Source organism: Callospermophilus lateralis, chromosome X (assembly GCF_048772815.1).
Source record: "Callospermophilus lateralis isolate mCalLat2 chromosome X, mCalLat2.hap1, whole genome shotgun sequence".
NCBI lineage: Eukaryota > Metazoa > Chordata > Mammalia > Rodentia > Sciuridae > Callospermophilus > Callospermophilus lateralis.
The window spans coordinates 109,787,493-109,815,127 of record NC_135325.1 but is presented as its reverse complement, the minus strand read 5'-3'; the positions used below and the strand labels follow the sequence as shown (position 1 = coordinate 109,815,127).

General features: G+C 37.6%; 1 protein-coding gene across 3 annotated transcripts; it reads left to right on the top strand.

Moving 5' to 3' along the window:
- The first annotated feature begins 486 nt into the window (after window positions 1-486).
- Window positions 487-25,144, top strand: Mospd1 (motile sperm domain containing 1). 3 transcript variants are annotated; one of them, XM_077106671.1, is made up of 6 exons: window positions 487-594; window positions 14,113-14,366; window positions 14,480-14,555; window positions 16,456-16,673; window positions 22,474-22,635; window positions 24,709-25,144. In XM_077106671.1, exons 2-6 carry the CDS (start codon window positions 14,213-14,215, stop codon window positions 24,738-24,740), a joined length of 642 nt encoding a protein of 213 aa, XP_076962786.1. In that variant the 5' UTR covers window positions 487-594; window positions 14,113-14,212; the 3' UTR covers window positions 24,741-25,144. The 3 variants fall into 3 exon arrangements, with proteins under 3 accessions (XP_076962786.1, XP_076962787.1, XP_076962785.1); XM_077106670.1 differs by lacking the exon at window positions 487-594 and adding an exon at window positions 620-851; XM_077106672.1 differs by lacking the exons at window positions 487-594; window positions 22,474-22,635 and adding an exon at window positions 619-851.
- Window positions 25,145-27,635: the final 2,491 nt, after the last annotated feature.

Genomic DNA, 27,635 nt, shown 5'->3' with positions numbered 1-27,635 from the left:
ATCTTAGATCCCTCTTGCTGCTGTTTGGGAGATGGGTTAGACAGAGGGAAGAGTGGAAGAGTCCAAACAGGAGATTACTGCAGCAGTCCAAGCAGAAAGTCAAAAGAGTCCAAGCAAAAGTCTAAACACCGTCTGTGTGCTGGACTCTGCCATGGAGTTGAGAAAGAGGAACTGTCAATAAGACATGCCTCAGAGGTAGAATCAACTAGCTTAAGTATTCACTGGGTGTGTGTGGGATGGAGGAGGGGAGTGAGACTGGTCAGGAGTTAGTGCAAAGAGAGGTGGCCTTCTGAGTCTCTAGTCGCCTCAAGGGGATCGGGAGGGAGAGGCAGCTTAGAGGACGGAGAAAGAAGAAGTTTGTCTTAAACTGAAGAAAGAAACCCAAGAGACCAGGTGGCGACACGGAAGCCCCGCCCCCGACTCCACCTCCTCTCCCTCTTCCCACCCACCCCCCCAGCCACGACTCATCATCGAGGGCGGGGAGAGGTGGCATTTGAGTCCTCCGGTATCCCAGCAGGCAGTGCAGTCTGGAGACGCTGACAAAGGAGTGAAGGAGCAGTCGCAGCTGCTTTCCGAGGAGCCGGTGTTGCCGAGGTGAGAGTCCCCCACCGTCCCGTCACCCACTTCCTCCGACTTCAGGAAAACATGGAAGTTACGTGGCCGAGAGCCCCCGCCAAAAGAACAACCCGTACCCAAAGCCTGGGCTTGGCGCGGTGACTGACACCGGGGCTCAGCGGTGCCGGGATGCGTGTGGGCGGTGGGCAGGAGGCAGAGGGGCTCCTTACTGTCCGGTCTCTGAGTGTCAGTGTCTTCGCTGCTCGCGGCTCCTCGTTGCAGGATCCGGTCAGCTGGTATGTGGCTCTCCCTTGCCCGGGCGAAGGCAGTCTCTGGAGCCTCCGGGTGCCTGCCCGGTGGAGTTCGGTTGCCCCGGGGATGCGGCTCCAGGGACAACTCTTCGGCGGACGTTGCGAGGAGGGCTGGGGGAGGGAGGTTGGCTCCCTGTCCGGGGTGACACTGTCCTCGCCCTTCCTCCAGCCTACCAGTACCCCCAGCGAGCTACTGGAAGGAAATGGGCGGGGGGTGAGCTGGAGCGAGGCGTCCCGGGATGGCTTCAGCTCTGCTCTGTTTGCCTGAAGGCAGATGGAAGTGGGATGGAGAGTCAGGGGAGGAGAGCTAATGCTTTCTTGGAATTATGGGGTGGGGGGAGACAGGGGTACGTGGCCTGTATCCTTTACCCCTCCCTGGACCTTCGCACGGATCCTGATGGTTGCACCAGCTGCTCGGCTGTAAACAGGCTCACATGACTGGTTTCACATGGAGCGGGCCGGTGTGGGGACGAGGGCTGGAGAGGCTGGGCCCAATCAGGTGGAGCTGAAGTCTGAGGACGGACTACTCCCCTCCCAACCCTCCAGCCCCTTAATCAATGCTCTCGCATTTCTCCTTTGGGGAAAGTAACTGACATCTGCCCTCTCCAGATCAAAGTGGCATTTCTGTCTCAGTACAATCCAAGGAATCTCATGGCTGGGAGCGAGGGGGCAAATATGAAGTGAAAACGGGTTCTTTGGGTTTTGCCTAGAAAGCAGTCCTGTTCTTTCAGCATGCATGCATTCTCAAATGTAAATTCCAGACAAAAGGAGACTTTTTCGGGCAAGGCACACATGGGATTTAATGCATTCTTGATGAAAATCTTGTCCTCGCTTCCTCTAAGTTCTGGGAAATCTCTGCCTATAAAATATCACATTCAGGAAATTGACTGAGGGGTGGACACCAACTTTTAGATTGCACATATATTTGCTATAAAGTGTGGGAAATTTTGGAAAACAGGAAACAGGGCCAAATGTATCCCACAAGTTACTGACATCTACATACCCTGACAGGATGAGACATGGAACTAGTTACTGAAGCATTTCTAGAACTCTCAAAACAACAATGGATATTTTTTTTAAAGAGAGAGTGAGAGAGGGAGGGAGAGAGAGAATTTTTAATATTTATTTTTTAGTTTTCAGCGGACACAACATCTTTGTTTGTATGTGGTGCTGAGGATGGAACCGGGGCCGCACGCATGCCAGGCGAGCGCGCTACCGCTTGAGCCACATCCCCAGCCCCCCAACAATGGATATTTTAAATTGGGGAATTTTTGAAATCTATAAGGGGTAGTTGTGAGTAGATTTGCTTTACATGTAATATATAATTAATTTAATGGGATGTATTCAGTAAAAAGTTACCTCTGCATAGGCAAAGAAAGAAAGTAGAACAAATAGTATATGAAGGAATGCATATTTCTTCCTTAAATGGTTTATGCAGGGGATGTGGCTCAGTGGTAGAGCATTTGCTTAGCATGTGCAAGGCCCCAGGTTCAATCCCCAGCACCGCAAAAAACAAACAAAAAACACAAAAAATATAGGTATATAATTTTTTTTTTTTTTTTGTACCGGGGATTTAACTCAGGGGCAGTCGACCACTAAGCCACATCCCCAGCCATTTTTTGTACTTTTTTTAGAGACAGGGTCTTACTGAGTTGCTTACCTCCTCAGATTTTTTGGTTTTAATGTTTACCTTTTAGTTGTAGTTGGACACAATAACTTTATTTTATTTATTTATTTTTATGTGGTGCTGAGGATCAAACACAGGGCCTCCCACATGCTAGATGAGTGCGCTACCACTGAGCCACAACCCCAGCCCCAGCTCCTCAATTTTTGCTGTGGTTAGTTTTGAACTCACAGTCCTCCTGTCTCAGCCTCCCAAGGAGCTGGGATTACAGGCGTGTGCTACCATACGGGGCTATAATTTTAAAATGGTTCTTTCCCAATGTTTTATATTAAATTTTTTTCAGAGTAATTTTACATCTAACTTCATTTCCTAAAAGAAAAACAATTAAGAAACCAAAAAAAAAAGAAAGAAAGAAAAAGAAAAGCTACACCATTCCTTACTAGCCCAATAGAAGAAGTAATTTGCTACCATTTTTCTGTTTTTTTTTTTATATAAGATGGAAGATAGACTGTTTTTAAATTTACTTTTTAGTTATAGGTGGACACAATATCTTTATTTGTTTATTTTTATGTGGTGCTGAGGCTCAAACCCAGTGCCTCACGCATGCTAGGCAAGCGCTTTACTTCTGAGCCACAACCCCAGCCCCAGACTTTTTTCCTTTTTTTGGTACTGGGGATTGAACTCAGGGGCACTGGACCATTGAGCCACATCCCAGCCCTTTTTTTGTATTTTATTAAGAGACAGGGTCTCAGGGCTGGGGTTGTGGCTCAGTGGTAGAGGGCTTGCTTAGCATGTGTGAGGCACTGGGTTCGATCCTTGACATCACATAAAAAAGAAATAAAGATATTGTGTGTCCACCTGCAACTAAAAAATAAATATTAAAAAAAGAGAGAGAGAGACAAGGTCTCACTGAGTTGCTTATAGCCTTGCTAAGTTTCTGAGGCTGGCTTTGAATTTATGGTCCTGTCTCAGCCTCCCAAGCTGCTGAGTGAAAGAGACTTTTAACTCTTTCCTAAAGGTTCGCAAAGGAGCAAATTACCAGTGTTGGTTTGAATCTTGTTTTGCCACCTTGTAGTATTCTGGAGAATCTTTTCCTACAATAAATATAGTAAATGATTTCTTCTTTGAGGCCCTCAATTTCTTCATCTTTGGTGATAAATGTTTGTTTTAATCTTTAAGGTCCCCTATAACTTTCAAATTCCCTAAAAGAGTACAGTTTCAGATTGGGAACTACTTTTAGACAAAATAAGTTGGTCTAATAAGCCAGGATAGTAATATTAATTAAATAACATCCAGTAACAGGAAGTATTCAGAATGGTAATAGAAATTGTACCCTGCAGAATTCTCATTAGGTAAATTAGCCATATAGGTTGACCTGTACCTCTCTTGATTTTCATCAGGAAATTGAAGATGGCTTCCGCTAAATCATGCCTCCCAAATTACAAATAACAGCAACACTTCACTTTCTTGACCTTCAGGATGTACTACAAAGTCTGATTCTTTCACTCTTTAATTCAGCTTCTTTCTGAATTAAAGGAGAAAGGCTTAAAGGGTCTCACCTTGATACTACTTTGGTAGTTAGATCACCAGAGCCAGTGTGTGTTTTTTAGCTTTTCTAGGTTTGAAATTTAATTTTGTCATCACGTTCTGAAATTATCTATCAGTCTCAGGGATTGACTCACATCAACCAAACTCACAAAAGATTTCTGATAACATGGATGCCAGGTTACTGACTTACAGTGAGAAGTAGAACTACTAAGCAAACTAGAAGGCCCATGTACAAGTAAACAGCAACCTTTGTTCTAGACTATGTGGAAACACATTGAAATTGCTCATGACCTCCTCTGTTTAGAGGCTACGTGGAAAAAAACACTATTTTCAAACTGGCAGTTGATAGATTTGACAAGATTACTGCTTTATATGTAAAACCATTTCAGTGACACCTTTGTATTTGATATGTCCTAGTCACCTGATTAAACTTGGCTGAGCTCTAAAGCATCTCTCAAGTCTTTTCCTTTCCATTCCTACTCTCTTAGTCTAGGTCCTCATCATCTCTTCATGCCACATTCATTCAACAGTTGTTTATTTTTTATTGTAACTACTCTGGAGTCACGTGTTGTGCTTGATTGGTCAATAGCTACCACTATCCTACTTCAGATCTTATCAGGTCAGTTACCTCCCTAAAGGATGTGGTGGTTCATGTGTACAGCAATTTGGGAGGCTGAGGCAGGAGGATCATAAGTTCAAAGCTAGCCTCAGCAACTGGCAAGACCTGTTTAAAAAAAAAAAAGAAAAAGAAAGAAAAGTCCTTCATATTTCCTCATTGCCTACAGCAGTGGTTTGTCAAAGTTTGGTATGCATCAAAATCAACTAGATGACTCTAAAAACACAGATGTCAAGAATGGAGGAACTTTGGATTGGGTGAAGGGGAGGATGGACAGGGGGTTATGAGGGTAGGAAAGATGGTGGGATGAGATGGACATCATAACCCTAGGTATATACATGATTGCATGAATGATGTGTCTCTACATCATATATAACCAGAGAATTGAAATGCTGGGCTCCATTTGTGTACGATGAATTGAATTGCATTCTGCTGTTGTGTACAACTAAGTAAAATAATTTAAAAATAATAATTAAAAACCACATATACCTGGGCCTCACTCCCAGAATTTCAGATTCAGTAGGTCTAAGGTGGGAACCAGGAATTTCCATTTTTACCAAGCTCCCAGGTGAAGCAGTTGTTACTGCACTTTTGAAAACCACCTGCATAGGGAATCCTAAACCAGATTCTTCACTTAGATTTTTGTTTTCCACAGTCTACCTCCAGTTTACCTTTCCAGCTTATCTCTTGCCACTCCCCCCAGACCTACTATTTTTAACCATACCGCAGTGCCAAAGCTCATTGTGTCCCTTTTATGTCTCTACACATATTCCTGGAATTCACCCCGCCCCATACTCCTATTGCAGACTCCTATTTGGTGGAGACAGACTGTCACTTTATGCTTCCACAGGACTTTTTTATTTACTGGCATATCCATATCCTAATGACTGCTGTATATCTGGTTTTTTTTCTGCTAGATTGAGGTAGATTTTAGAGGGCTAAGACAATGTATTTCCTCTTTTCTCCCTAGCATAGTGCCTGGTGCTGAGTAATAAGTGCTGAGGAAATGTTTGTTGAATAAATTTGAGATTCTAAAACTTCTGAAAGTGGTATCTTATAGCAACACATGTTTCACATAACGAATTAATATAGATGATGCTTTGAGAATTGTTTATACATCTTGAAATAACCAAAGACATTGAGATATTGTAAAACATGGGAGTAGCATGTTTATTGCAATAGGATCATGCTTTTTCTTTTAAGAATTTTTTTAAAGACATTACTGGGCTGGGACTATAGCTCAGTTGGTAGAGTGCTTGCCTCATATGCAGAAGGCCCTGAGTTCAATCCCCAGCACCACAAAAAAAAAAAAAAAAGAAAAGAAAAAAAAAAGATATTACTGTAGGGGTATTCTTTATTAGTCTTAAAACATACACTATGCAACTTTGATATCTTGCATATGGAATAGCCTGCCACTACATATCATTGGTAGCAGTCAATACCATTAGTAAAATATCAAATAATACCAAAAACATAGAAAAATATATAAACAACGTTTCCGGGGCTGGGGATGTGGCTTAAGCGGTAGCGCGCTAGCCTGTCATGCATGCAGCCTGCGCCTGTCATGCATGCAGCCTGGGTTCGATCCTCAGCATCACATACAAACAAAGATGTTGTGTCCGCTGAAAACTAAAAAATAAATATTAAAAAATTCTCTCTCTCTCTCTCTCTCTCTCTTTAAAAAAAAAAACCCTTTTAAAAAAACATTGCCTACTATTGAGCAATGAACATTAACATATAAAAGGAACATTATGACATTGTAAAAGAGTTGACTTTAAGAATATAGCCATCAAAAGTCCTAATAGTGGGAATTCAATGAGGAAGGGAGCTGTTTTTTAAGTGGGAGGGAAAAGGTTTTAATACTTGTGAGACTAAAGCCACAAAAAGTATTGCTCTTTGCTATTTAGCATTTACTCAGCTTTGGCAAGGACTCCACCCAGTATGGAGGACAGAGATAGCCCCTGTGCCCAGATAAAAGGGGCTGGCCTGAAGGCAGAGAGCCTGGGGCTCTGAACAGAGTAAACCACATGAGCCAGGGAGAAAGGGCTCAGGGATTTAGTTCAGTAGCTTACATGTGCAAGGCCCTGAGTTTGGGCCTCTGCTCCAGGAAGAAAAAAAAAGCCAAGGTGAGGTGGTTAAGCAGCCAATATATACTGTGTCCAAGCAGATGGGTCACTCATTTCTGGGGAAGAGTATACTTTGAACCACCCTTAACTGTTTTTTTTTTTTTTTTTTAACGTCTTGAAACCACATTGGTACAAGAATCCCTGTAGGAACACTTATTTGTTTTGATTTAATTTTTTCATGCAGCCTCCTTTTATTTTTTCTTTTTATTGGGGTACCAGCTATCTAAGATTTACTTGCATATAATTAGGATTCTTTGCCTTCTTTGCCTGTCTTATGGACAAAGTGGTTCAGGGGCACTTAACCACTGAACCACATCCCAGCCCTTTTTAAAAAATATTTTATTTAGAGATTGGGTCTTGCTAAGTTGCTGAGGCTGGCTTTGAAATTGTGATCCTCCTGCCTAAGCCTCCTGAGCCGCTGGGGTTACAGTTGTGAGCCACTGCCCCCAGCTCTTAAAGCCTCTTCTTTCCAAGGGGAAAAAATGGGGGCTGTTTTTGGAGAGAGAGGGTAGGTGAGAATATGCTCTTAACGGGATTTCTGTGTTCTTTAACAGTCTTAAGTTTTGAATCTATGGTGGTAAAACATACTGAAACATCCCTGTTCATCTGAGAATTATCCTTTCCTTCCTCTGCTCAGTGCAATGGAAAAGAATCACAATTTGGAGCACTGGTCTCTGGGCTGATGGTGGAAAGCATGTGTGAAGATTTCAGTGTTTGTGTTGCTTCTTGTGAGAGAGTAGTTTGCAAACTTGTCACAAGGTGGTGTGCACACATAAGGTTTTCCTTGGAGTTTCATTCAGGATTGCTTTTTCTGTGCTGTTAGTGCAGGGACAAGGCCAAGGCAGTCTCCTGTATCACCATCTCCCAGCTGCACTGTCTGCCTAGAAGGTCAGGGGCATATCAGAGCCATGGATTTCTAAGCACTGCTGGCCCAGTTTGACTCTGAGAAGCCAAGGAAGAGAAATGGAAGGGAGGGGAGAAGAGAGGCAGCTGGGGGTGCTGATTCTCTGTGCTCTCCTCTTGCCCCAACCCAGAGCCAGCAGCCACCTATGATTTATTGTGCATCTAATTAGGATTTTTTGCCTGTTTTGTGGACAAAGTATATTCAGCTATGGGTTGGGGAGTCACATTCCTTGATGGAGGAGACAGTTATTAGTAGACACCAGTAGGGCAGCTGATAATCTCAGTATCTGCTAAGGCCAGCAATGAGCTTGGGTTCTAATGAGAGATGCAAAAACAAACAAAAAACAATATGGTATATGCAGGAAATCTGATTGAAGACTCAAAATTAATCCATATAGAATAAATGTCAATATATTGAATCCATACAATAAGTATATTAAAAATACAACATTGGTGATATCCATGGAGAGCAGAATATTTAAAGGAGTGTTGCAAGGAGGGGGAATTAGAATTAGGCTTTGAAGAATACATAAAATTTTGTCATCCAGGGAGGAAGAATGGGGCAAACCTTGGTTATTAATGTCGTAGTGAATAGTTACAGCCACAGTTACATTTCACAATCAGGAAAAGAGAGTATATGTAACCCAGCAAGTGAAATTATCTCTTTTTTTCCTTTTAAAACTGAAAAGGAAAAATGAATCAAGACAATGCAGTCTTGGTCATGACTTGAATTTTGGATCATTCTTTGAGAATTCTGATCTTGAAAAGCCAGGCATTTTTCGAGAGACAGTGTATGTGTGGCAGTCCACAACAGGGAGGCAGGACTTTTGAATTGAAACTTGAGGAGATAAGGACCATAGAAGGAAGTTAAGTTTGGAGATCAGAGTTGTGTGTCCCCTTCCCTGTACAGTGCTGGGTAACTATCTTAGCCATCCTGGTCCTGTTTTCCTCATCTGTCAAGTGAGAAAGATTGGGAGTTAACATTCTTTGACTTGATGTGCACTTGGAAAGCAACTTCAAAAACCGATCTGCAGTGAGATCTTACTGGCTTAGTATATAATCTCTCCCTAGGATTTTTACACTGTATCATTTTGTAATATGGACTGGAGCAAAGAGAAAGTGTCAGTCTCCCAGAAAACTATCAATTAAAAGCAGGTGTTATGTTTCATTATGTTTGTTGGCAAAGTTGCTAATACTACTCTGGTGACCTGGTGCTAATTCTTCCCTAATTTCTACTGGTTGGAGTTTAGGAGGCAAATTTATATCAGAGCTAAGATAAGTGATAAGTGGAAAGAGGAATATGAAAAGAAATAATAAACTGCTCAAAAATGATTCAACTTTTCTTTAATGGTGACAAGGAGATGGTCTATTTATGATCCATGGGGAAATGTGTACATATTCAACCAGCAAACAGAAAGCTTCAAAATGAAAAGAATCACTTTTAAGCCCTTATGCAAAGCTAGTAAAAATTCTACTCTGACCTGTGCCAACTGACTTCTCCTTACTCTTTCAACCAAGAATTCCATGCTCGTCTATGTGGTTATTTTTGACTTCCCAATCAGATTCGTGAACCATCTCATACTCTTTTATAACAAAAGGTGGCATTAGAGTTATACATATCCCTAAGTTTCAAACAAATCTTTAGTTTTTTTCCTCATTGTAATGAGTTTTTGTTGCATGAAAAGTTTTAAATAATTGAAATCTTACTTAATACATAGTGTAAGGTTTCCAGTAAGTTATTTGAGGATCAGAAATTAGAAAATGCAGTTAGCAGAGTTTTTAACATTGTTTCTAAATTATTTCTCCTGTTTTAAAATTATCACCTTTTCCCCATTATGCCCTAGTAAAGTTGTTATTTTTTTTGTTTAATTCAGTCTTTTTTTTCTTTTTAGTCTTTTGTTTTTTTAAAGTAACTATTCATATGGTTCAAAATTAAAATACAAAAGGATATCCAGAGATAATTTCCCTCCTTTTCCTGTACTCAGCCACTCAGTTTTGTTTTATTTTTTCTCTTCATGGACGATGTGGGTATCCTTCCAAATATTTCTACTTATATCCAAGAAAAAAAAAACTTTTTTGGGGGGGAATACTAGGGATTGAACTCAGGGGCACTCAACCACTGAACCACATCCCCAGCCCTTTTTTGTATTTCATTTTAGAGACAGGGTATCACTGAGTTGCTCAGGACCTCACCAATTTGCTGAGGCTGGCTTTGAACTCATGATCCTCCTGTCTCAGCTTCCCCAGCCCCTGGGATTATAGACATGCACCATAGTGCCCACTTACATATTCTTTTTTTCCCTTTTCCATACAAATGGTAGTATGTGCTTCCTACAACACTTCTTGCTTTTCTCATTTAACCCTACATCGTTTTGGGGGGGTGGGGAGTTGCTGGGGATGGAATCCGTGGCCTACCACTGAGCTACAGCATCAGCCCCCACTTAACCCTACATCTTGAAGATCAGTCCATGAAAAGCTACACAAAGAGCTTCTTATTTCTTTTTGACAGATATCTGGTATCCCAATGAATGGATACACCATACTTAAATGAATCCCTTATTAATGGACACTTGGGCTGTATCCAGTCTTTTCTTTGAACAATTAGCTTGTATTGAATGCCAAGCTCTGTTCTCTATTCTTCACATAAATAATTTTATTTAATCCTCAGTACTTCAAAGCAAACATTCCATATACATAACTTCATAGAAAGATAACAAATAAATTCTTACAAGTAAACTGTGGATTCAGGAGTATGGGCATTTAATTTTGACAGGTTATGTCAATTTACATGCCCACCAGCAACTGTAAGAATGTGCCTGGTGGCTTCCCACCATGTGCTATCAAGTTTTTAAAAAAAATTTTTACTAATCTGACAGGTCACACACACACACACACACACACATCACATCACAATATGGTTTTAATTTGCATTTCTCTTGTGAAGTTAAAAATCCTTTTGTTAGCCAAGAATAATTTTATTTCCCTATCTCAAAATAGAGTTTGCTGATTTTTATATTGAATTGGCTTTCTCAAAAATTGGTAGGCCCTCTACTAAGGAAATTAGCCATTGCCTATGATGTGAATTGCAAATTTTTTCTTGGTTTTGAATATAGTTTTTTGTTTTTTTTTTTTTTTTTTTTTTTTTTTTTTGCTGCTGGGGGTGGTGGTGCATGCCTGTAATCCCAATACTCAGGAGGCTGAAGGAGGAGAATCATGAGTTCAAAGCCAACCTCAGCAACTTAGCAAGGCCCCATCTCAAAATTTTTAAAAAAATTAAAAGAACTAGGGATGTGACTCAGTGGTTAAACGCCCTGGGTTCAATCCTTGGTCAAAAATAATAATAAAGATTTTTTGTGGGCTGGGGATGTGGCTCAAGTGGTAGCGAGCTCGCCTGGCATGCGTGCGGCCCGGGTTCGATCCTCAGCACCACATACAAACAAAGATGTTGTGTCTGCTGAAAACTAAAAAGTAAATATTAAAATTCTCTCTCCCTTTAAAAAAAAATTTTTTTTGTTATGCAGAATTTTAAAAGTTATATAGTTAAATTCTTCAATATTTTTGGTGTCTGGTTTTATGTCATTGTTAGTCTGAGATTACAAAAAAAAATTTTCCCATGGTTTCTTCTAGTGTTTTTATAGCTTTTTTGTTTGTTTGTTTATATTTAAAGTTTTGATCCGTTTGGAATTTTCCCTGAAATAAGGAGTGAAAGATAAATTCAACTTTATTTTTGTCTAGACAGCTACTCAGTTTAACCAATTCTCACTAATAAATCTGTCTCCCACTAATCAGAGATGCTACCTTTTATCATAAACTAAATTCTCATCTCAACAGAGTTTTACAATGAGACAGTGCATATTATTTAGTGACATCAAATTTGGATCTTTTCTTCCTACTAGCCAAGCTTCCTATGAAAATAATTATAGAGCCTAATATTTTCTATTGAAAAAAATAATATGCCATACTTCTGAGAGCCCATTATCCAAGTAGAAATGTGTATGGCTTTGATTAAAAGAAAGAAATTCAGGGCAAATAAAAAATGCAGAATTACAATTATTTAATCAGATGTTTTCAAGAATAATTTGTTTTATTTTATGGACATGGATGCAGTTTAGTATAATGGAAAGTAATTCTAGACTAGGGGACCTGCTGACCTTCATTACCACCACCCTGGTCTCTTCACAATTCAACAACAAAAACAAACACTTAGAATACTGCCTGGCCTATAATAAGTGCTATCTAAGAGGTTATCCATCATCCAGTCTATATAATTAATAAAAAGTTTGTAATGTTATGAATTATTCAAATGCTAAATGTTATTTTTTAAATGATTTTTTTAGTTGTAGATGGACACAATACCTTTATTTTATTTGTTTATTTTTATGTGGTGCTGGGGATCAAACCCAGTGCCTCTTGCATGCTAGGCAAGTACTCTATCACTGAACCACAATCCCAGCCCCTGTTAAATGTTATTAATAACAAAAATTTCAGTAGACCCTATTAGCTCATCAAAACAAAACCCAGAAACAAATTCAACACTGTTATGAACTGTATATATGTTATAAAGTATATGGATATAAAGTAGACTGATTACCTGAGACAGTCCATGAATTCAGTGCCTTTTTATTTGTGGTCCCCTGGGTCTGAATACCTTCCTCCCAACACTTAAATTGTACCTATCTTTTCTTTGGGGGGCTGTCTTTTAAAATTTTTTTTAATTGGTGCATTAATCCTACATATTAATGGGATTCATTGTTGCATATGCATTCATCCACAGAACATAATTTGGTCAATTTCATTCCCTAGTACCCATATTTTCTTTAAAACCCACCTCACATGCCATCTCCCGGTCTCACTTCCAGGCAGACTTATTCCTGTAGTCTTCTGATTCCCTAGTACTTTTTATACAACAGTATGCATTATAACAGAGGCAGTGTTATTATTTTTGTCTCACCAATTAAACTTGAATTTTTTTTTTTTTTTTTTTTGTGGGAGATTGAACTCAGGGGCACTCTGCCACTAAGCCACATCTCTAGCCTTGTTTTGTATTTTATTTAGAGACAGGGTCTTACCAAGTTGCTTAGTGGTTCATTTTTGCAGAGGTTGGCTTTGAACTCATGATTCTCCTGCCTCAGCCTCCCAAGCAGATAGGATTACAGGAGTGTGCCACTGCACCCAGCGAAACTTGAACTTCTTGAGGGCAGGGCCTAAACATTATTTTATCTTTATATCTCTGCTGGTCTCCTGATGTAGTTCCTGGCATAATAGCTGTCCAGATGAAAGAAAATAATAAAAATTTGCACATATAATTTTACAGTTTCATACTTGATAAAAGTTGAAAAGGCCTCATTCAGAAGAGCATTTGAGCCCTGCTATCTGATAAAAGCAAGTAATTTATTCATTGGTTATATTTCCCTCTGACTGTATGAGAACCTGACCTCAAAGTATTAAATGTTTTATAGCTTATTTTAAAGGTGTGAGCTACAGAGTGAAAATTATTTCTGTGATTTTATGTTTTAACTTTTGCTTTTTTTGAGTATGCTGGATCAAATCCTGCATTTTATTTTTAAAAGCCACACTTTGGGAGGGACTTGCTGAATAAGAATATTGATTAAAATTAGATTAGGAAATAAATACAGAACTATTACACTTGACAGTGAGACTTCTGCCAGCCACAACCACCTGAACCACATTCAAGTCCAGAAGGAATCCAAAAAGGCCTCTGAAGTTGGAAGAAAATAGCTCTTACAAAGCCTGTGTACTTGACATAGGAGGGGAGGAATGGTACCATGCATGCCAAAGCCCACTTAGTGACTGAATTTTCAGTGAAAATTCCAAGGCCTGCTTAGCTTGTCTTGAGTTTCAGTAGAAAACAGATTAAAAGAACTCTCCTACCCTTGCTGCCAAGGCACTAAATAAAGCATTGTTGACAGGAGTGTAAAAGTGATTCTTGTGTTTTTCTCCTATAAATCTTGGAAGCTTCCTTTGTTTTATTTATTATTTTTTAGTCTTTTTTTATTGTTTTAAAAAAATCTTTAAGAGTTGATTTGGCTCACAAAATCAGTTGTGACAATACTTAGTTTATTTTCCTTTAAAAAAAACATATGAAGTTTATACAGTGATGTTCCTTTGATCTCACCTCTTTGAAAGGAGATGATTACTTTGAGAAAGACTTCTTTATTCTTTTTATTCAAGTATTTGTGTCATCTATCATAGGTTGAAATTCTGAATGTGAAAGGAACATGTCTAAATTTCTTTGCATGATCTGGTCAAAGCTCTGTCAGCAAGCCAAGAGGAAAGGTCAAGAGGCACATTTCCATGATTCAGGGCCTACTTTCATTCACACTAAACCTACTTTTTGTGAAGAGACTGTAGACTAATGAAAATCAGTATCATTTGGTTTTCCTTCTCCCTTTCTCCTTCTATTTCTAGATTGCCAAAATGCTTTGGAGCTTTTAACTGAAACTAAGAAAAATCCAAAATAGATCCGAGTCTGTAAAAACAGAAGCTGCAGCAAGAGGATTCAGTGCCAATGCATCAACAAAAAAGACAACCAGAGCTAGTGGAAGGAAATCTTCCTGTTTTTGTGTTTCCCACAGAGCTAATATTTTATGCAGATGATCAGTCAACACATAAACAAGTGTTGACGCTGTACAATCCCTATGAGTTCGCCTTGAAGTTCAAAGGTGAGTCTCTTAGGTCTTTCGTCATGAATTTTTAACTAGTCCCTACTAAGTTTTTACTTATAGAAACTAATTGTTTTAAAAACACTAATGGCCATTGTGACTTTTTCTTTCAGTTTTGTGTACTACTCCAAATAAGTATGTTGTCGTTGATGCTGCAGGTGCAGTAAAGCCTCAGTGTTGTGTGGATATGTAAGTCAAAATCACTTCCTGGTAACACGTTTTCAGTGCATTAATATTTATGTTTTTAACTGGAAAGGGATCTTGAAGTTATTCCCACATAGGCATTGATAATCTCTTGAATTTGTGATGACATTTGTCTATCAAAACTTAAGAAGTTTCTAAGAGATTCCAAACAAGTCAACCAAACAATAATATTTCATTATGTTGGCACTGATGTCCATGTCAGTATTTTCTCAATTGTTTCTTCCTTGTAGTTTTAGTAAAGGCAGAGATATTTATTAAGTTAAAGTTCTGAGTTATTCCTTTTTAATTTTTCCCGCTGTAATAGGAAATTTAGCTTTCTTTGGAACATCCTCCTATTACAATGACATTTGAGAAACTAGTAATGCTATGATGTAAGAACAATGGTAATGTGAGTTCATCTGAAATGATTCAGCTAATAAGCCTGGAAGTTAATCTATATAAACAGGAAGCAAAGCATGTAACTTCTCATCTGTAAAAGGTTATCTGAGTGCTTCCAGATAATTGCATCTTTGAGTGTCAGATAAATGATTGTTTGTTCAAGCTGTTCATGTTTAATTTTCACTTTAGACCTAGTGGTGACCAGATGGATCCATTGACCAGCCCTTAATTTACGTTGCCACATCAACTTTATTTGTTTAAATCTTCTTTGAGAATAAAAAGCAGAAGCCTTTCCTCTTCAATATATTTTCTTCATCTCAAAGCTGTAAGATGATGTATCTTTGAGAATGTGTTTCTTCCCCCCCACTTTTTTTTTTTTTTTTGCAGTATTGGGAATTGAACCCAGAAGGGCCAATGAGCTACCAATGAACTATATTCCCAGCCCCCTTTAAAAAATTTTTATTTTGAGACAGAAAACGGGTTTGCTAAGTTGCCTTGGCTGGCCTTGAACTTGCCATCCTCCTGCTACATACTCATGAGTCACTGGGATTACAGGAGTGCACCACTGTGCCCAGCTGTACATTTCTTTCAATTTTTATTCAGCCTATAATAGGCAAGGGTTATGCCATAGAAATTTGTAGTCTAATCAATTTTGTTACCCTTGACCTAATTGTTTTGCATTCCCTAGGAAGAAGGAAGTATATCTGAAAAATGGAATTGCAAAATCTCATAAAAATTACAATGCTTTATACACTTTCCTTTTAGAAAAATACGGAGATCTATTATTAGACTTCTGGTGCACTGGTCATAGTGGATTAATTACTTATTCGGTTGCTTATTTTTACCTGTGTGTATGTAAATCAATTTTTAAGTCTTGGGTGAGTTTTGTTAGTTGAATAATAGATAAATGAGCCAGGTGTGGTAGTGTGCATGCCTGTAATTCCAGTGGCTTGGGGGGCTGAGGCAGGAGGATCACAAGTTCAAAGCCACCTTCAGCAAAAACAAGGCACTAAGCAACTCAGTGAGGCCCTCATCAACTCAGTCGGACCCTGTCTCTAAATAAAATATTTAAAAAGGGCTGGGGATGTGGCTCAGTGATTAAGTGCCCCTGGCTTCAATTCCTGGTACCAAAAAAAAAAAAAAAAAGATAAATGGCAAGAGAAATTTATGATAATGTTTGTGGGGGAGAAACTGTTTCATATATTCCTAATTAGGCAATATTGCTTTATATGGATGGCCAGAAAAAAAATGTCATTGCTTTACCTATCATTCTTTTACTTAAGGTTTTTGTCAATGTTTTCAAGTATGTGCTTTCATCAAATATTTCAATTATCCATTTCTTTTGGGATTGTACTATGATTTTTTTAGGATCATTAGTAAATTTCTATTTTTTAAAGTATTTGGTTATAGTCACTATTGTTTTACTGCATTGAAATCTCTTGCTGCATTCTGTTTGACAGGCCCCAAGAAACCTAAACAGTAGCTTTTTATTTTTTGTTGCTTTCAGTGTGATTCGTCATAGAGATGTTCGATCCTGTCACTATGGTGTAATAGATAAATTCCGTCTCCAAGTTTCTGAGCAAAGCCAGAGGAAGGCTTTAGGAAGGAAAGAGGTAGTTGCTACTCTTCTCCCATCTGCAAAAGAACAACAAAAGGAAGAAGAGGAAAAAAGAATAAAGGAACATTTAACTGAAAGTTTATTTTTTGAACAATCGTTTCAACCAGGTAATATTGTGTGTTACACATTTCTAACTTTAAAATAATCAGGGGGCTAAGAATGATTATTAGAAAGGTAATCTGCCACTTTAAATCTAGTCAACTACTTCAAAACTGAACCTAGAGAATCGGGTACCTGAAATACAGCAAGAGACCCAGAGCTGGATTTTCAGAGGAAAGAATAGCCCTAAGTAGACCAGCCTGTAAAGAGAGGGCAAATGTTACTGTAGCCTTCAAAAAATGTAAATATAAACATATATGCATATTTTTATATACTGGAGATTGTCTATATATTGGAGATTATATATATATGTATATATACATGAGACTGTAATTGGATGCTGTAAGCATCATCCTGTATGCTAGTATAATTTGGCAATTATATACTTTTGTTTCTATGACTTTCCTATATCCTTTCTCATTTAATTAGTTTGAAGGAGGAGAGAGATTGTGTTTGGCAACAGGCCAAGCTTAGTGCACTGTTCATATTATTTTGAAAAAAAATCTCATTAAAGTTGAAGTTAATTAAACTAAGTAGATTATAATATCCCCTGTGGGCTATTAATTGAATCCCTCTCCATTCCTCATTTCCTCCCAGCTTAGATATTCAGAAGTGTTATGATATATTCTTTCAACATTGACACTATGCTCACATTCAACTCTTTGGACGTCATTCCCCCTCCCTCCCAACTTCTCATTATCTCCCCCCCACACCAATTATGAGAGGAGGGAAATAAAATTTTCCACTGAAAAACATGGAAACTTTTTGCTGTAGTGATATACAAATGTGATAGCAGCTGTCCTTCAGATTGTGACATATTGTATTTGAGGGATTTTTAAAAATCTACTTGTCATTACATTAATTCCTAGATCCATATCAGTTTGTTCATCTTTGAATGTTTATTTCAGTAAGATAGGGAGAAGTGCCTTTTTGGTGTACTGTTGCCAAGTGTCTTCTCAGTCCGTGCACAGAGAGCTCAGATTTCCTGATGATAACAGGACTGCAGACTAGTTAGTAGATTGTTTTCTTCTCAGAAAATATTGTTAATTGACAGCACCATCTTTTCATCTTTCTAAGAAACAACCTCTGAGAGAGAACCTTTGTCAAATATAACAATGATAGATCAATACTGTGAGGTTGACTTATGAAATGTAAGGCTCTGCCTTCAGAATGCCTCCTCTGAAACAAGAAAGGTCATTGAATAAGCATTTTGGGAGTTTTTTGACATTAAATTCATCCATTAAAGGGGTCATTGGTGATCATTTTGTATGTAACAGACTGGTTTAAAGCCAAGAGTAATAAAGGTTAAGTTTTTTTTTGTGTTTGTTTTTAGGGTACTGGGGATTGAACTCAGGGTCACTTGACCACTGAGCAACATCCCCAGCCCTTTTTTGTATTTTATTTAGAGACAGGGTCTTACTCAGTTGCTTAGAGTCTCGCTTTTTGCTGAGGCTGGCTTTGAACTCACGATCCTCCTGTCTCAGCCTCCCAAGCCACTGAGATTACAGGCATGCGCCACCACAACCAGCAACGGTTAAGATTTAACAGTTTATGTACATGTACATATAAGGAGAACTTTATTGTTTTATTTTTAATTTCTTGGAAAGCATCCTAACAACCTAAAAAATTATAGTAAGTATTGTTTTATTCTTCTTTTACTTTTATAATGAACTTTGATATCTAAAGTATATGAGAGAATTCTTCTAATTCTAAAATTGGAGTAGGTAGATGAATGAAGATAGGTGACATTGTCCTAACATGCAGTGGTTTCTGTTTTGGAGAGGAAAAAAATCTCTCAGCCATTCATGTCAGGAAGCTCATAGGAAGCAGGCACTTTGTCTTGTTCACCACTATGTCCTCAGTACTAGCACAGAGCCTGGCCCAGAGTAGTTTCACAGTAAATGTGTGAAAGGGCTGAACAAACGGTCCACTCAAAATCCTGTCCAACATGCTCCATTGATGAGTAGTTAACCCACTATAGCTAATCATCCAGAAAAAAATTGTGTAGTTTTTTTTTCTTTTAAGTATAATGATGACTGACTGTGTCTAGGATGACAAAGTGATATTTTAAAATTTCTCCTATTAAATTAATAATAATTTAGGTCTGTTTTCTAGTATGTAAATTCCCTGTTTTTTTCATTTACGTCTCTCTGCACTAAAATTTCAAAATAAGTTGAGGGGCTGGGGTTGTGGCTCAGTGGTAGAGCACTTGCCTAGCATGTGTGAGGCACTGGGTTCAATCCTCAGCACCAATAAAAAATAAATAAATAAAATCTATTGTGTCCATCTACAACTAAAAAAAATCTAAAAAATTTTTTATATATGACAATGGAATGCATTACAATTCATATTATACATATAGAGCACAATTTTTCATATCTCTGGTTGTATTCAAAATATTAAAAATAAGTTGATTATTTTCTGTAGGATTTTTTTCTGGGAAGTTTTAAAAGGTCATTATTTTTTCAAGTTGTTAGCTTTGAAAACGTTTCAACAAGAAGCATATCAGAAGCATTGGAAATGCAAGTATCATGAGACTCATTGCTAAAAAATAGTTGAAGGCTATATCATGAAAAATTTGGATTTTAAAATGTATAGAAAGTTGGTAAAATGAGAAATTTTTTCTCAGGTTTATTGTATAAAAGACATAGCAGTAAGAAATTCAAAAGAAAAAAAAACACCTTTAATATCACATACTTAAGAAATCTCCTTATGTAACTGTTCCATGTTACTTTCCAGACCATTCCAATGTGTATAAATACAATTTTATATTTTGTGAGTTTTTTCATTTAACAGAAATTTAACTGTTAAATGAAGAGAAACCCACAAAGTATACTTTCATAAAATGCTAGAGCCCAGGTTATTAAAAAGACAAAAAATATAGCTGAATCTTAATTACCTTACTAATGAACTGCTGTGTCTTGGCTATGTTTCAGTCTTTGCCCTCTGGCTAAAGAAAATGATGCTCTTTATTATTGTTTATAATAATGCAAAATTGAAAATGACCTGAAAGTCCATCAAATTTGGGAAATGATTAAATTAAGAGTGTTCATAAGACAGGGTGTTAGGCAGGTATTTACAAGGATCTGATAGAATGATAAATGTTTATATATATATATATATTTTTTTTTAAATTTTTTTCAATTTGTTCTACTTAGTTGTACATGACAACAGAATGTGTTTCAATTCATCATACACAAATGGAGAACATTTCAATTCTCTGTTTGTACACAATGTTTATATATTGACACAGAAAAGGCTTCAAATGTATTTCTTAGTGAAGGGTGAAAAACAGTTACGTAACAGTACATATAATATGACCTCATTTATATAAAGAATTATTTTACATGTTTATGTAGTCATTTATGAAATCTGAGAGGATATAAACCAAGCTGTTAATAGCATTAACCTATCTGTAGGAGGATGGGATTGTGGAGGAAACTTTGTTTTCTATATCTTGTTTTTGTGGTGCTGGGGGTTGAGCTCAGGGCCTCATATATACAAAGCAAGCATTCTGACACTGAGTTACACCCCCAGCCCTGTTTTCTATATCTTTGTACATTTTTTTATAATCATGTAATATCAGGAAAAAGGCTATTTTCATTTTGTTTTTGGCATTTCTCTAAATACTAAATTCTTTGAAATTATTTTTATTGTAGGTTTGTAGTATGTGGTGTAGTTATAAATCATAAATACTTTCCTTGAAAATTTATCTTTGCAACAAATATAAATGCCAAGTTATTTGATTTATTAACTAAAATGAGATGGGTTTTTAAAGATATTTATACTATTGTTGCATCCCAAGCAATAATTATGAAATTTCAATTTGTTTTTTACCTATCTGGCTTTGGTGAGGTTCAATTAGACTTTTCAACAGCTGAGGTATTAATAATTTAGAAAAGCTTCATTTAATAATAGAATGAACAGTGTTATTTCATTAATAAAACACCAAGATCGTATTGCTGTTGGCTATTTTTAATGAAAGGAAGATTAGTGAGAAAGCCACATAACAGAAAATGCTGTTGTTGGGTTTCCTAAAAATAAGGTTATGTATATTGTACATATGTAGCTAGAGCTGTAGAATAGCAGGCTTGATAACAAATCTTTGAAAACAAATTATTATTATTATTTAGTAGCAGGGATTGAACCCAGTGGTGATTAACCACTGAGCCACATCCCCATCCTTTTATATTTTATTTAGAGACAGGATCTCGCTGAGTTGCTTAGGGCTTCATTATGTTGCTGAGGCTGATTTTGAATTCGAGATCCTTCTACCTTTGTCTCCAGAGCCACTGGTATTACAGGTGTGCACCACCACACCTGGCCTCTTAGTTAATTTTTAAGTGTATATTACAGTATATAGGAACCTGATTAACTATAGGGACCTGGTTGCAGAATAGATCTCTAATAATAGATCTTGCATAATTGAGAATTACACCTATTGATTAGCAATTTTTATCCTCCTCCCCCAGACCCTAGAAGCCACCATTATACTCTCCAGTTCTATGAGTTTGACTATTTTAGATGGCTCATATAAGTGGAGTCACGCAGAATTTGTTGGTAACTGCCTTATTTCACTTAGCATAAATTTGCCAGATATTGTTTCTATAGTTTTCTTCTTTATTATGAGTGAGGTAGGGTAAGGAGCAAGAATTTTTATGAGCAACTTTATAACATTCAAGTAGTGCTTTTTTTTTTTTTTTGATACCTTAACATTTTTTACTATGGTAGCAGCATGCTGTAGTTATCGGGATCAAATCTGTCTGGACACCTCCCTAAGATATTGCCATAAGATAGTGCAGCTTTACTGTAATAGCCTTACATAGAGGACAGATGTTCCTTAACTTATGATGGCATTATGTCCCAATGAACCCACTGTAAGTTGAACATATCAGCCAGAATTGCATTGGTTACCCCTGGACCTCATATTTTAGCCATATAGTCCACTGTGGTGTATCAGTTGCTTCCTCTGATGATTGTATGGCTGACGTCAGCTGTGGCCCACTCCTGCTGCCCTGTATCATGAGAGTGCCATGCCTCATATAACTAGCAAAAGAGCAAATTTCAAAGTGTAGTTTCTACTTAATTCATAATGCATTCACACCATCTTAAAGTGAAGCCATCATTAAGTCAGAAATTGTAAACATAAAACAATCCATTGGAGTACAGGAAGAAAATATTGAACATCAGTTTGTTTTTAGCACATTCTATGGTAATTCCATTAGTATGTTTTATATTAAGCATACTAGTATAGAAATTGTGCATACAATTTATAAATGTACATGCATTGATGTTACATGCTTGAATACTTTCTACTTACTAGGGTGGAATATCAGGGTGGGGCAAGTTGGTGACCACTTTTTTCAGTAGGAACTTAGTATCTCATAATGCCATTTCAGCATACCATCCTGTAATGACTCAGAGCAGTTATGCTTTATAGACTTCCAGATAAGTGTAACACATAGGTCCCCATGGAATGGGAATGATGGGGGAAGGAGTCAGAGAAGATAGCCAAAAGAGAATCCTAGTGTGTGCTGGCCAGTATTTTTTGTTTTGGTATTGGGGATTGAACCTAGGGGTACTCAACCACTGAGCCACATTCCCCAGCCCTTTTATTTTTTTTATTTTGAGACAGGTCTCACTAAGTTGGACCTCAAACTTGCGATCCTCCTGCCTCAGCTTCCTGAGTCACTGGGATTACAGGCATGCACCACCACACCCATCTGGTGACCATTATTTGCAAGGAAACTTTTGTCTTCAGTTTGCTTGGGTTTAGAAGCAAGCTCAGGGATTTTTGTCTTTTTACAGAAAACAGAACTGTCTCCTCAGGACCTAGTTTACTAACTGTCTTCCTGGGAGTGGTGTGCATTGCAGCCCTGATGCTGCCCACGCTGGGGGATGTGGAATCGCTGGTGCCTCTCTACCTCCACTTAAGTGTGAATCAAAAATTAGTGGCTGCTTATATCTTAGGTAAGGGTTTTAAAGATGCATTGGGGACATATGTGTAGGATTTTATGTTGGGGGGTAGTGGGTTGATTTCCTTTTTTGAAAAACAGTAAAGGATTGTTCAAAGGCATGTTGAGGTCGGGTGCACTTGGAGATTTAACTTTTGGCTCGCATTTAGTTCTCTTTGACTTATTTATCTAGTGCCTAAAACTCTATTTACTCCATTATTTTCCTTTTTCTGACTTCTGGTGCTATAATGTATGTATACAATGCATATATTTCATAATACAGTCTTTCTACTTGCAGGAACTGCTCCTGGAGAAACACTTAGACAAGGTGCACACTGTGATAAGGATGAACAGTGCAACCTTGCTTAATATTGTGAACCTTTCTATTTAAACCAGTTCCCTGATTTCCAGTTCATTCTTCCAGTCATTCTGGCTTCAAATCCTATAATTAATTATTTCAGTTGAGCAAACATTTATTCAGTGCCTTCCATGTGTCGAGCATCGTGACTGTGGTGATGAATGACTCTTTCTTCATATTCTCCTCTCACTTCAACTCTTTCCATTATTCTTTCAGTATTCCCTACTGTGCTCTTTTTTAAAATTTCTAAATTGTCTCCCCACCTTCTGTCTGTGTTCTTTCTCACTCATCCTTCCCCTTATTCTCTTGCCCCCTGAAACCATCCATCACATTGATGTCAGGTTGATTTCCATTCTGTTTTGGTTTCATAACCATTCCCTACTCAAAAACTCAGCAGTTTACCATAGTCCACTGGATGAAGTAAAACTCCATAGTTTAGTGCTTAAGACTCTCCACAATCAGCTGTGCTTAGTGGCACATGACTGTAATCCCAGAGGCTTGGGAGGTTGAAGCAAGAGGATCGTGAGTTCAAAGCCGGCCTCAGTAACCTAGTGAGACCTTGTCTCTAAATAAAATACAAAAAGGGCTGGTGATATGACTCAATGGTTAAGCACCCCTGGGTTCAATGCCCAGTACCAAAACCAAAACAAACAAAAAAAAAGCCTTTCCACAATCTGAGAGTTCCTTGAACCAATCTTGTCTTAATTTCTTCCCTATATAAATCCTTGAGTAAAGCCTGTTGGATTATTTATTGACTCTGGAAAAGTTCATCTAAAGTCCTGGTCCTCCCAGGCCCTTGCTCATGCCGTGCCCTCACCTGGAATGCCTGCCTATCCCATTGTTCTGTATCTTTTCTATCATCTTTTAAGGGGACAATCTTTGGGGACAACTATGTTGACTGCCTCAGCCTTACATGATCATCCTCCTTTCTCGTGTGTGTGTGTGTGTGTGTGTGTGTGTGTGTGTGTGTATGTGTGCGCGTGCGCATGTGTATACATGTGTTTCCCTGGGGATGAAACCCAGGGCCCTACACACGTTAGGCAAGTGCTCGACCACTGAGGTACACCCCCAGCCCTGTACTTTTTATCACTCACTCTCCTCACCATTCATTTAGGACTGAGCACATTCTTTTCTTTTTTTTAATGTTTTTTTTTCAGTTGTTGATAGGCCTTTATTTATTTATTTATATGTGGTGCTGAGAATCAAACCCAGTGCCTCACATATGCCAGGCAAGTGCTCTACCACTGAGCTACAACACCAGCCCATAAACACATTCTCATATTATTAAATGTTTATGGTCTTGTATGCAGAATCACTAAAGAAAAGCAGGAACACTGCTTCTATCTCTGTGGCCCTAGGGCCCTAATACAAATAGGCTCTTGAAGCGTCTGTGGACAAAGCTTGCTGGCTTTACTAACACTTTAAAATGGCATGTCTGCTATTATTATAGCTGATGTGATGGATAAAGTAGGAGGTATGTGTGATGGTGAGATGAACTATGGCCAGACATTAGTGATTTAATTAAAATCTATTCAGTGAGTGCCCATTGATGTTAATTGGATTTTTTCCTGTATAATATCAACTAAATTCAAATTGACTTTGAGGTGTTGGTAGAGTGTCTGCCTGTGTGTTATATTTTATTTATTCATTGAGGTCTGAACAATTGCTTATTGAATGGAAAATGCAGTACAATGCATGTCTTTAACTGTTCTCCTGTTTTTTTCCTTTCAGGTCTTATCACAATGGCTATACTTAGAACGTGAGCAAGGATTTCAACCAACTTCTGAGTAAATTTATCTTGAAAATATGAATGTGGACTGCCTTTTATCTCTATTTCACTCCATTAACATGCTACAAACTATTGAATGATTTCAAATAACTGCAAATGTATAATATATATTTTAAATTTCTCTATAATTTTATTTGAAGGATGCCAGCACATTATGTTACAGACAGACAGCAAGACTGCTTCTGAGTGACACCTAGGAAACTATTTGAAGAAACTTTTTTATATCTATACCTGTTATGCAAAAGACTTTAAAACATTTGTTATTTTCTCATCTTTTTTCTAATTCACTTTGATTGACAAGGGTCGTGTGTCCTTCAAAGCTAAAGGCTGAAAAGAGCAAACAGATCAGGCGAAAAATAAAATTACATTGACTTCCTAGCTATGAACATCAATGTTACTCTCTATGTAAATTATACCTTGCCCTCTATCATTGTGAACAGTTGCTATGGTGTTTCTGAGAGTTTTACAGTTAATGTGTGGAGGGTTAAAAAGTATAAGGTACTAATGGATAAAAACAGTATAAGGTACTAAGGGATCATGCTTATCCTAGGGTCTCATAGAAGACCGGACATATTTAACTCATCTTGTGAACTACAGATGGGTTATGGTCCATACACCAAGCATATGGGTTTTTTTCAAAACCTAATTGAAGTAGGTTGACCTGTTTGGTCTGAGAGTTCTAAGGGAAGGTAGGCATTTGTTTAGTTAGTTTGCCCTGGCTTTACCTCTGGTTAATGCTTTATGTTAATAGGGGGAAATCCCTTTATCTTTTCTCCCAAGCCCCTTGACTGCCTGACTGTAAGTGATTTGCCCAGATTGGGATTATCAGGTATCAGATGGTTTCTGTAGAGATGACTTTTTCACCTTTAAACTCTTAAGCTGAGAATGGAAAACCCTTGATACCTGCGTCTATTTTATATCAGTCACTGAGACATTTTAAAGTTTTTATTTATTAAAGTTTTTATTTATTAAAACAACTTTACCAAAAAAGTCCCCTAAGCACAAGTACTTATATTTCTTTATAGCCTCTTCTGATCTCTAATACATACATATATATATGCACGCATACATATATGTGTGTGTGCATATATATGTATATAATATGCAGTTTTAACTGTTATTGTCATAGCAACTGATCTTTTGTCTTAGGATTTTTATCTGAAAGCACAATGTATTGAGAGTCTCTTGAAAATCATCTTCCAGATCTTTTTATAGAATGAATTTATGCACTGCTACTGTAGCATTCTCAAGGAATATACGTAAAAACAAATGTATGCCTGAAATTGGTGTTTGGAGAAAACAGTTCTGCTTCTAAAAGCTTTTATGTCTAGTCTTTCATAGAAAATCATGTTTAACCATTTGGGGAGCATAAATCATTCAGTGGATCATGTCTGTACATTGTGTAATGACTGAAAAGCACATAAATATAATCTACTTTGAACTTTGTTAAAAAAATATGTTTGGGAGGCTCTCCCTCTTGTCTCTCTATCCATTTTTCAAGTCCTGTGTGTGCGTGTGTGTATGTGTGTGTATGTGTGTGTGTGGTAACATTGTAAAGAACAGAAATTACTCTTAAAAAATAAAAGAAAATGGAGGCCTGTGTTTCACATTGATAAAAAGTTTATTTGGGTTAACTCAGGAACTCAGATTTTTAACTCTCCTATTAAAGTTGTCTCAAATTTCTATGAGTTAAATAGGGAAAATAAGAACAGTGAAATATATGAGCTAGAAATGTCCTTAGTTTCTTGTTTTACCAAGGTGGTTAATTTTTTTTTTTTTTTTTTTTTGGTACTAGGGATTGAACCAAGGGGTGCTTTGCCACTAAGCTACATTCCCAGTCCTTTTTTAAATTTTAATTTTGAGACCACTTCTCACTAAGTTGCTTAGAGCCTCAGCCTCCCTAGTAGCTTACATCACAGATGTGTGCCATCATGCCCAGCTGGTTAATTCACTATTTTAAAAAAAATATTTATTTTTAAGGTGGACACAATATCTTTATTTTACATTTATGTGGTGCTGAGGATCAAACCCAGTGCCTCGTGTATGCTAGGCGAGCACTCTACCATTGAGCCACAACTCCTGCCCCTGGTTAATTCATTTTTAAAAATATTTTTTTGTTATAGATGGACACAATACCTCTGTTTTATTTATTTATTTGTTTTTATGTGGTGCTGAGGATAGAACTCAGTGCCTCACATGTGCTAATCAAGCAAGTGCTTAACTAGTACCCCAGCCCATAATCCATTCTTTTTTTTTAAAAAGTATATGTCCACATCCAATTCCTGGAATTTGTGAATATTACCTTATGCAGATTTTTTTTTAAAGAGAGAGTTTTATTATTTATATTTTAGTTTTCCGTGAACACAACATCTTTGTTTGTATGTGGTGCTGAGGATTGAACCCAGGATGCACGCATGCCAGGCGAGCATGCTACCGCTTGAGCCACATCTCCAGCCCCATAATTCATTCTTAATTCAACTTTCTGAATATGTAATAATCGTGCTTCAAAAATTAAAAGCTATGAGACTGGGGTTGTGGCTTAGTGGCAGAGTGCTTGCCCTGCACATATGAGGCCCTGGGTTCTATCCTCGGCACCACATAAAAATAAATAAAGAAAATAAAGGTATTGTGTCCAACCACAACTAAAAATAAGTATATAAAAAAGGTATATAGAGAAAAATCACACCTTACCACCTGTCTACCCAGCCCTACAAATGACCATTTTATTGGTTTAAATATACTTCCAATGCTTCTTTTTTAAAATAATTTTTTAGCTGTAAATGGACATGATACCTTTATTTTATTTATTTATTTATATGTGATGCTGAGGATTGAACCCAGTGCCTCACACATGCTAGGTAAGTGCTCT